At 35.1% G+C, this 11,335-nt stretch overlaps 1 protein-coding gene across 1 annotated transcript; it reads left to right on the plus strand.

Annotated features, from left to right (window-relative positions):
* Window positions 1–2,215: 2,215 nt before the first annotated feature.
* LOC124825749 (DDT domain-containing protein DDR4-like) lies at window positions 2,216–10,880 on the plus strand. Its single transcript, XM_047298446.2, has 12 exons — window positions 2,216–2,915; window positions 3,032–3,142; window positions 5,134–5,220; window positions 5,310–5,347; window positions 5,420–5,501; window positions 6,136–6,242; window positions 6,361–6,526; window positions 7,791–7,883; window positions 8,180–8,303; window positions 9,164–9,206; window positions 9,370–9,570; window positions 9,655–10,880. The coding sequence occupies exons 1-12, from the start codon at window positions 2,541–2,543 to the stop codon at window positions 10,436–10,438; spliced, it is 2,211 nt and encodes a 736-aa protein (XP_047154402.1). The 5' UTR covers window positions 2,216–2,540; the 3' UTR covers window positions 10,439–10,880.
* Window positions 10,881–11,335: the final 455 nt, after the last annotated feature.

An 11,335-nucleotide genomic window follows, 5' to 3' on the forward strand; every position in this document is an offset into this window, starting at 1 on the left:
ATATATACATATATATATATATACATATATATATATACATATATATATATATACATATATATATATAGACATATATATATATACACATATATATATATACATATATATATATATATACATATATATATATATACATATATATATACATATATATATATATATATATATATATATATATATATATATATATATATATATATATATATAAGGTTATACGAATAGTCAAAAGATAAAAGGCAATCACTCCAAAACTTAAATAAACTGAGTAATAAAATATGTACTGTAAAACCTTTAGTATCTATACATGTTATAAAACATAATTACAAAAGAACGATAAATATGATATTTAAACAAAAACATAACTCAATTTTAAAAAAAAATGTGATTTTTCTAGATTATTAAATATTTTAAAACCCATGATAAAGTAACTTATAAGAATACATGGATTTTTTATTGGGGCTTGCTAACGCGCGTACGCCTGTTTTTCAGTTGGTACATTTTAGCAATGTGTACCAGGTTTTAGTAGACAAACATATCCTTATATATATCATGGATTCTAAGTTTTAAGGTTAAGGGTATTTTAATAATTTTCATTCTCAAAACTAAAAAAGGAAAAAAAGAAATCCCCCAAACCCTTACTCACCTCTCTCATTCCTCTCAACTCTTTCTCTTTCTTCTTTCTCACTCCAATCTTTTCTCTGTCATCCCTACTGTAGCCCCAATTGAAAAAATCAGAAACACTTGCTGTTAAACAATCTTACAAAAAAATGATTTTATAACGAGTTTTCATCTTATAATTTTTGTCTTATCTAATTTTATCCAATTTTCACAAGCATAAAGGGATTGATAATTGACCTGAAAAAAAATCAAAAATACTCGTTGTTAAACAATTTCTTACAAAAAATGATTTTATAATGAGTTTTTATTTTATAATTTTTGTCTAATCTAATTTTATCTAATTTTCACAAGCATAATGACATCAAAGGAATTGGTAATTGGCCTAGAAAAAAATTAGAAACACTCAGTTGTTAAACAATTTCTTACAAAAAATGACTTTATAATGAGTTTTCATTTTATAATTTTTGTCGTATATAATTTTATCTAATTTTCACAAGCATAATGACGTCCTAAAGAATTGGTAATTGGCCTGAAGGGTTTTTTTAGAGATGATGATTCAACAAATACAGATGATGAAATTAGAGAGGTTACTGAAGATGGTGAAATTGAAGAGATCTTGAATGAACCTTTGCCTTGAAGGTGAATATGTCAATGACTCAACTCTTTACAAATGAAATTTTTTTAAAGGCATGTGTTTCTGATTTTTTTCAATTGGGGCTACAGTAGGGATGACAGAGAAAAGGTTGGAGTGAGAGAGATGAAAGAGAAAGGATTGAAAGGAATGAGAGAGGTGAGTAAGGGTTTGGGGGGTTTCTTTTTTTTTTTTTTAAGTTTTGAGAATAAAAATTATTAAAATACCCTTAACCTTAAAACTTAGAATCCATGATATATAAGGGTATTTTTGTCTACTAAAATCCGGTACACATTGCTAAAATGTACCAACTGAAAAACAGGCGTACGCGCAAACCCCTTTTTTATTTATCCCATTTTTACTTTATTTTTTATCTTTTTAAATTTTCGTTATATTACTTACCACATCTATATCTTTCTATTTCATTTTTTTCTACGAAATTCACCCAATTTGAAGATATAATCCATGTGATAGGTGAAAAGATGTTAAGATCTTCCGATTTAAGTGACAGACATTGTATCAATCTATAATAATGAAAACTGATTGAGAAAAATGATCTTCTCATTTTTTTTGGGTAATTAATTTTGTTTTTCACATATATCTGCAAATATATCAGTAAAAACTTTGCAAATGCAACCTTTTAACCAAATTCCTCCATTGAAAATTCATCTCTGGAGGATACTAGCTGCACAAATCGTACATGGAGCTGGCAAGGAAAACAAGTGACAACACAAAACCTGTTTTCCTTTCTGTTTAATATTTATAAATAAATTATTAGTTATATGAAATTTTTAAAAGACAGTAACGAAAATTAAAATTAAAATTAACATCAGAAACAGAACATTGCAACCGTACAATTTAAAAAAATAATAATTATGAAACATAAGTATAAGTAAAAGATAAATAAAAATGAAAGCTGCAAAGTGAAAACCCAAATTCCTGGCACTGTGTTTGTGTTTCTGACCCTTACAAATCTATCTCTCTGTGCTGCTTGAGTTACCTATATTTGCAGAACCACATAGGTACATAGGTACATGCGCCTTTGAATTTGAGGGTTTGTGTCCCTCTCTTTGGTCCCTTTAAAAAAAAAACACTGCTCCAATTTTTTTTTTTCAAACATTCATTGTTTCTCTCTCTAAAAACAAAGAAAGTACCCTTCTTCGGTTCTCTCTCTACAACCCCTCGTTCTTCACTTTGATTTTCCGTCTTCAATGCTAACCCAACCATGATCCTCTGCACGTAATCCCACCATACCTAACCTAAAACCCTTTTGATCTCTCTCTCTCACACCATGTCCCAAGGATCTCCCCTGCAAGACAACAAAGAACCCTCGCCGGAACCCGATTCGCACAAGGAGGAAGCAACCACCAACACCGCCGCTACTGCCGCCGCCGATGCTGCTCCTCCCGCACCCACCAGGAACCGCCCCTCTCGCGCCTGTACCATTCGCACGGCTGCACGCCTCTATTCGGCGTCGCAGCCGGCCAGGCCCAAGGCTGCAAAGAGGGAGCCTCGCCGCGAGGAGTCGCCCCAGCCGCCGTCGCCGCAGCCGCAGCAATGCGGCAAGATCGTGACGCCGCTGGTGGAACCGCCCCCGCCTGCACAGTTGCCGCGTTACAACCTCCGGTCTATGTGGGAATTGGCTTCAATACTCAATTTTTTGAATGTGAGCTTCGAGACTGTGATTTTTATTTTTTGCTTTTCATTGGGTTTGTTGTGCATTCTTTGTATTAAGTTTTTTTTTTTCTTTTTTTTTTTTTGTGGTTTTTGTTGCTGCTGCAGCTTTTTAGGCATCTTTTGAATATTTCAGTAGAATTCTCGGCTGAAGAGTTTGAGACGGCTTTGCTCACTCCCAATGACACATTGAGTGATATACATATGCCTTTGCTAAAGGTTGGTGCTTTTTTATTTTTTTTCTTCCTTTGGTTTATTCTTGTGTGCGTACTGCATTTCTTCTTTCTTCTGTGAAGTTCTAGACTATGTCGGTTGTGTTAGTTTTGTGCTTGTTATTATTGTTAGGAGTTTGTAGGATGTTGTTTTGGTGTGTTTTTTTTCTTAATTTGAGTAATATTGCGGTGGTTTTGATTATGATTGTATGCCTTAAATATGAAGTTGTATTTTCGTGATAATGTCTAGTGCCCATTACCCGGGAGCGAGGGAAATTAATAGCTGTAAAGTGGAGTTCTTATTAGTGTAGGGTATCTGGAGGTTGCTGTTGCTGAAACAGAGAAGAGTGTTTTGGGATTATAATTCAAATGGTAAAGGTCAGAACTTGTTTCAAAATTTTCTAAGAGTTTGAGTTGAATATCCAAATGATAAGCTTCAGTATTAGCCACTACTTGACTGTTCGAATGACTCTTTATTCAATGCGGTGGTTGAAACTCTTTTAAATGTGGGAATTGTGGAAGGAGCCAAAAACTGAAAACTAACGAATATAGCGTTTGTAAGTGCATTGCCTGTCTGATGGATTCATGGCCATAATATGTTTGACCTATGTGATGCATGGAGATGGACATGATTATTTGCAACTGAGTTGAGTTTGGCAGGAATTGGTTGGTGCAAAGCAAGTAATTGATTTGAGGCCTTTGTTGAATGTTGGGAAACCCTTTCTTGAGTGTTAAACTGGGGACTTTTGCTGATTGCTTGTGCTCTCTGCCCTGATATTGGCCCAAGTTGCTTTTGAAGGATAGTGTTCAAGTGTGCTGCTATTAAGTTTAGTTTACTTATTTCTTTTGTTTCTAAGTGTAAACTACTATGCTGCATCAAATGGTTACCACTTCCAAATGTACCTTTGGATTTTTTTTTCACTGGGCTTCATCCTTGTTGGTCTTATTTCTGATTTTCTGAGTTCAAATCAATATGTCAAAGATAATCATGATCATTCTTGCAAGAGGCGGATGTATACTTTACTGGACATTTTATATAGGCGGGCATCACTACAGAAATTACTATAGAAAAGGCCTACTCTGAAGAATTCTCAGATCTTCTGAGACGAGTTTTTATTATACCTAATTCTTATTGCAAAGTGTTTATACTTGAACTATAGCTTCCCTGCAGATTTAAATAATGTGGGAAATTATTCAGTTAATTGTTTGAGGGTTTAGATCTTTTAGATCTGTATTGAAACTCCCATTCTGCGATGAGAAAGTGTTGTTATAGACATGGTGCATGCTATACTCATCCATGATGTAATGAGTTTGTGGATGGAGATGAATTGATTAAAACAGTGTGCTTGGACTGTTTTGAAATTTAGTTTTTGGGTTGAGTAGATAACGACATAAATCTGTGCAAGTCTGACTTGTATGCTAGGTACTTAGGTTTTGAGTGATAAAGAGATAGTGGGGACTGGGGAGGATGAAAGCTTAGACTGTTTAATGTTATTGGTCACACACTTCCATATCTTGCAGAGGTAGTTGAAGTTTTGTACTTTAAGCTGCTGTAGTGCAACGAATGCTGTCACAAGTTAAATGCCATTATCTCCTTACTTCCATTTGTCCTTCATCTATTGAATCTATTGAATTTTGTCTTTAGTTCCATTTGTCCTTCATCTATTGAAGTGGTTAATCAAAACAGTGGTGATACTTGAACTCATTTAAGTTTTTAAAATTAGATTAGATATTATAATAAATAGCATTAATCTTGCTTAATCTCTTTTGTTGGTGGATAGATAGATATTGTTAAACGAGTGACAAAGTCAAGGGTTTTAATTCTAGTTGTCTTGCAGTTTAAGAGCTTGTGAGAGTTGTTTGCCATTGTCTTTTATAGGGCACTGATCCCTCTCAAAATCTATTCCTCTGCAAGATCAATACTCTCTTCTTTGTACAATGTCACAAGCTGTCAAAATTGCTGCTAGTCTTATAACATTTATTGTATCTTTTTTATAGGCAATTCCTCCCATTACACGAATGGCACTCTCACGTGATACTTGGATAACCGTATTATGCAGAAAATTAAGAGATTGGTGGCACTGGGTAACAAGACTATTTTTTCAGCAAGCTGAAAATTCTATATAACATTTTGTAGTTTCCAGAGCTAATATGAATAGGGAATTCAAATGCAGGTTGCGGATGGGGATCTTCCTATTGTTGCTTCACACGGGTAAGTTAATCTTGCAATATCTAAAATCCACTTTATATGTTTACCGAGTCTCATGTTATGTTGACGTGACAGAGCGGAGATTGAAGTATATAAATCACTTGATCCAGGGGTTCGTGTGGTCATCTTAAAAGCATTATGTGACATTCGTGTTGAGGTACCCTTGCCCAGTTAATGTCTATGTATATATCTATATTTCTTATATACTTTTCCTTGAATGGGTGAAAGTTAGTATGGAAGAATGAGGCCACTTTCCTTTATTTTAGGTTGGATCTCTAAAAACTATGCGATTCATGTTTAGAACTGAATTAACTTATACTATGATATATGCATGTGATTTGTCTGTCATTCACTATTTTTGTTTGCCTCGTTTTGTGTTCAAGTTGCAACCACCTATTCTAGGTTTAGTTTATCTATTTCTTATATTGAGTGGTTCTTTGGGCTTGTCTATTAACAAGGGTGTGATAATTTTCCTCAATAGTTTCTTTTAATAAAATTCACACAGATTCCTGGAGATGCATGGCCATGCACTATTTTAGTTGGCCAATTGCTATTGTGTCTAACTAGGACACCCTATTATGCAATAACTTTCTTTGGGGTTCTGTTATTTTGCCGGGGGAAGGGGGGAAGGTATTGGTTGGAGCAGTGCAAAAGGTATTTAAATTCCCAAGATCAAAACTTGCCAAGTGCACAGATTGAGGGGCAAATCATTTATAGCCTGACTCACAAATCTTACTTTTGATCATCCCTCTTGATAGTGTACATGATTAAACTTGACTTGTATTTTGCAGCAAGAAGATATCAGGAGTTACATTGACAGCTCAATCAAGCATGGCATTCCACTTTCAACATTTCGCAAGGAGCGTATTGGTGGTGATTCGCATGGAGTTTCTTATTGGTAATATTCATGTGCTTTGACTTCAATCTGTTCGAAGTTTGAAGTGTCATACTGGAAAGTTAATGCACATTTATCTCTGTTTTTTTCTTTTTATTCACATGGCATTTGATTAATGCAGGTATGAAGATGACCAAAATATTGGTCAGAGGTTGTATCGGGAGATAAGGAAAACTGAAGTGGTTCAAATGAAGAAAGGGAAACCAAGAGGTTCCCAGGTTTTTTCTAATACAACCTACCAGTGGGAAACAGTTGCTACCAATTTTGATGAATTTCTGGATGTTTCTGTAAGTTATTCAAACTCATCTATCTATGCTTAGTGGGCATGTTTTAACGAGTGTTCAGTGTTTTTCTGGGAATTGGGACTTTGGAGTTATAGGTTTTGAACTAGATAATGGATCACTTAATATATTAATCAGTAAATCAATGTGATGTATATATGGAGTCACAAACTGATACTAATTTTATTTTGATTTAGAAACCGTAACTAAAGTTCCAAGTGAACTTATCAAATAGGAAACTGTTATTTTGTAGAAAATTCAAAGTTAATTATAGTCCTTGAATGAAACCATTAGATTCACCAATTGTTGATAAAACCTAATAACTGTAAAGGAAAAAATCCACAGCGAAAGGGGTAGTAGGAAATCAGAGTGGACATGATATCCAGGAAAAATTGGCACCATTGAACAGTGAGTCCACTGGGATGACATGGATTCAAATTAGGCTCTAAATACCATGTAGAGAGAAATGGTATATATTTATCTTGTGATAGGATTGTGTGCAGTGGAACATATATACATGTCATACATAGCATTACATAGGGATGGGCCAAGCCCATATACACAATATATCTAACAATAACAAAATCAGAACATTGATTGTTACAATTCTACTATACATTACAACATTATTATACTTTTCAAATTTCATTCCTTGCCATTTCATATGACTACTACTAAAAAGGAACAATCTTTTCCGAAATATCAATAAGTGCTAGAAGGCAATCTCAGCCACTATATGCACGAAGAAAATATAATGCAACTAAGAACTTAAAGTGGTCAGAGGGTGCCTTATGCCACCATAAGTGTTAAGTGCCTTCTATTTATAATAAAAAGTAGTTGTTGGCCAGAATGAGGCCTTCATCAGTGTTGGAACCAGGGAGATCAAATTAGCCGCAGCAATTATCTAATGCAATCAGTTGTTTTCTCAATTGTCTTGTTCAAAATCCATTGATCCTTTGACTAATATCATTTTAAAGTTAAATTATAAACATTCTGATATAACAACTAAGCCTTTTGCCAGTAATTGGGATTGGCTACCCTACTTGAATCCTTTGGTTTACAATTCCCTCTATTGCTCTGTTTTTTTTTTTGACAGACCTAAGAATGCAGATATATTTTTGTTATAGAAGATAGGATTGACCGTTAGTTTTTTTTTTTCATTTTCAAAGGGAAACATTATAAAATAACCTAATTCTGCCAATTTTCGTGAAGTTTGCAACTTTTTTTAGTTGAGCTTCATCTTATTTGCTTTTACCATCTGATTGCCCAGGAGAAGCTTTTCACAAGTAAAAACAGAACGGAGGTTTCTGTAGGGAAGAAGGTGAAGATAGACATGCTTCCTGAAATTGAGAAGGTTCACAAGGTACTATATCTGTGTTTGCTTACTCTACCCTATCCTCCTCTCAGTGGGTTTAGAAAATTGAAAAAATGGGCACTTTGACTTGAATTCATGTTTGCTCTTAGTTTTATCTTCATATATGGTCCTTGAAGAACCCTATTGTACTTTTAACTGGCAAAATTAATCTGGCATGGTTGAGAAGATGTAGCATTCTAGGATTTGAACTTGAATTCATTTTTGCTCTTCTTTTTATCTTGATAAATGGTTCATAAAGAATCCTGTTGTACTTTTAACTGAGAAAATTGACCTGTCTTGTGCAGAGAAAGGAGAGATTGATGAAAAAACAACACAGACAAGCTCTTCTTCTTGATAATTTCTTAGGTGTTGATGGGCTTGCCCTAGGGCGTTCACTACGTGATAGGAAACCTGTTACCTACACTTTTGGTAAGAAGTTTCATCATTGTTTGCATTTTGTTTTCACAGCTGGACTTGGCCTCTTCATTTTCCTCATTTTTTTCTTTATATGGACTGCTGAGGTTTATTAGACAGCTCAATAATTTTACAGTTGGATTGCTGTGGGTATGTTAGGACCCTAGGTACCTTCTGGGTCAAGTAGCCTGAATCCGGGTTTTAAATAATGTGCTATAGCACTGCCACAGTAGCAGCAAGCGGCCTTTGCCTGCTGTAGGGACTGCTGTAGTGGCCATAGCGGACAAAATAGAAGGCTGAATCTATGTGATGATTCCAAAAAATCCTTCTGAATAGAGACGTTCGCTATTTAAAACATTGTTGGCCTTGAATATTGTGAAGGATATCTATTCTATTCTTCTTAGGGAATGTATGGTTAGTAGAATTAAAAAGCTTTCCCTGCTTGGACCAAGGGGGCTGGCTGCTGGTTATTAAGTACAGGGATAATTTATTGGGACTTTCTGATATCTGACATTGGTTTTGGGATTTCCGTTGGATCTGATGAAAGTTCCATTGGATTTTTGCATAGCTACTTGGCAAGCCTTTATATTTTTCATACATCCACATCTTTTAATTAAAAAAGTAACATTATCACTAAGCTTTGTTGCAATTTTACCCTGCATTGATGATAGCGGAATCTGGACATTGATAATTTCACAGTTTCATTGTGCATCCAGGATGTAACTTTACCTCAGCTTCCTGTTTAACTTTAATTATGACAAAAATTCTCCTGAACTACATAATTTTTGGTTTGGTTGGACAAAAGTAAACTCATTTCTTGAGTGTCAGTATTTGAGGCTTTAAATTGACCTAACTTGACATTGCTGTCATTGCAGATGATTATGATCGGTCCATCAACGAGGCAATTAAGATAACCAAGTATGGATTTTGCATTTTGATCTTACATTCTTGTACCTCTATTTGGCTGTTCTAGATATGTATGTAATTTTTGTTGTTGCATATATTGAGAGAACAGGAGCCAATCATATGCATTTGTCATGCTTTGTACTCATGACATGGTCTCTTTTTCTTTCTATATCAGACGGAAGCCACCGTCCCCAGAAGCTATACCGAGAAGAGAACCAGGATCAAAACCGGAAGCTTTATCCAATGGTAAATGGAGTGGTCCTTCCCCTTCTTATGACCCTCAAGAACTAAATTTTGGCATGCTGTCTCCAAAATCACCAGACTTCGATGATATGGAGGAAGATAATCAAACTGACATAATGGACTTGGATAGAAGGTTTGTGGTTTTGATTTTATCCCTTCAAATATGTTCTGATGACTTCTATATCTTACTTCACTGATAATTTTTATTTCACATCAGCAATCGACGAAGACAGAAGCCTAAACGGTATTCAGAGAAAGAGTTTGTTGAAGCATTGTCAGATAATGAGGCTGACTATGACAGTGATGATGATATTGTGGGAGAAGCAGTGTATTCTGAAGAGTATCTTCAGAAACGCAAGCAGAGAAGGAAGGCTTCTAGTAGCTCTGGCTCTGAAGGAGACGAAGAATATAATTGGAATGAAGATAACATCGAAGATGAAGAAGAGGACGATGAAGAAGATTCCATGAGTGTCAGTGAGGAGAGTGACAAGCCCCGTAAATTCAAGCGACTGGCGGGCCGAACTAGGAGGGAAACTAAACTAAGGTCTGTGGGTGAGATTCAATCAGGTCTAAGACGCAGTAAGAGGGCAACACAAAAACGTATAAATTACCGGCAGTTAGAGATGTCTGATTCAGAAACCGAGTTCGTTAAACCTGACAAGTCTAATGCAAATGCATCAGATGATCACTCAGATCCTTCTGAGAATGGAGATTATATGATGGAAAGTGAAGATTCAGATGGCAATGACGATGAAGAACAAGAAACCAAAGATGTGGAGCCTGTTACTTACCCTGCAGAAGGGAACAACCAATATCCTGCTGTAGAGGAGAATGAACAAAGCAAAATCCAGCCTCCTGAAAAATCTAGTAGTCCAGGACAGGAGGAAGTTGAAGGCACCACAAAGCGACGATTCCTTGATTTGAATGAGCTTGCCCCTAGCTCAGGTTTTGATGATGCTCCAAATACAACAAGCAAAGATGAAGGCAATGAAGATTTGTGAAGGTACCTCTTTCTTGAAAGCAATGATGGTAGTTTGCTATCAAGGAAACCAAGTGACATGTATGATAATAGAACTATAAATTTTGTTATGTGCCTCAAAGGGAAGTTAAGGGTAGATCTCTTCCTGTGGCAACCTAAGCAGCCCTTGGTGCATGATTTTCCACCAGAAGCAGCAGCATGATACTGAGTTGTGTAGATTAGGTAGTCATTTTTTAGTATTTAGTATTTCTACATCAAAGGGTCTACGGAAGTGAATGAGAATTTGTTGGGCGTTATTTGGCCCATCCAATCCAATCGGTGTACAATAACTGTTAACAAGTACTGTAACTTTAAATAGATATATGGCTTTTGATTATCAAGCCCTGTAGTTCTATTTTTTTTTCCTCATGGACTTATATTGATCAGCTTCTCAGCAAATAGGGTTAACTGTTTTTCTTTCTTCATCTGATCAGATAAAATTGGTCCCACTTTTGATTTCTCTACGTAATCACTAACCTTTTTGTGCTTAATTTGTCTGTTCTTGCATCCAAAATAGAAGTTTTGATTAGTTTGCCACATAATCTACTATTTTAAAAGCTGGCAATTAATTCAAACCATTAAGATTGATAGCGTGGAAAGAAGATTTTAGGACAAAATTAAGTTCATACTTTTTTTTATTTGAAATTTCAACTCTTTCCGTTTGAAGTTTTTAATTTTATGAAATAAAATACGGTATTCTTTGTAAACGTAAACAGGGAAAAACTGTGTAAAATTTTAAAAATATTACAGGGAGTTCTGTTCTGACTTGATTTGAGTCTAAGTTTTTTCTTCTATGTTTTTGTTCCTGTACCTCTTCCCACCCCTTTCCATTAGGATGGAATAAAGAATCAATATTTTAATATTTTCTATTTTTTGAAAA

The sequence above is a fragment of the Vigna umbellata genome, chromosome 2, assembly GCF_029865625.1.
Source record: "Vigna umbellata cultivar VRB3 chromosome 2, Vumbellata_1.0, whole genome shotgun sequence".
Lineage (NCBI taxonomy): Eukaryota > Viridiplantae > Streptophyta > Magnoliopsida > Fabales > Fabaceae > Vigna > Vigna umbellata.

Bases quoted from the DNA above. Each gene is read 5' to 3' on its own strand.
- LOC124825749 (XM_047298446.2), top strand. From the start codon at position 2,541: ATGTCCCAAGGATCTCCCCTGCAAGACAACAAAGAACCCTCGCCGGAA. The intron at 3,143-5,133 runs GTTGGTGCTTTT...TCTTTTTTATAG, and splicing joins TACATATGCCTTTGCTAAAG to GCAATTCCTCCCATTACACG. The intron at 6,527-7,790 runs GTAAGTTATTCA...CTGATTGCCCAG, and splicing joins ATGAATTTCTGGATGTTTCT to GAGAAGCTTTTCACAAGTAA.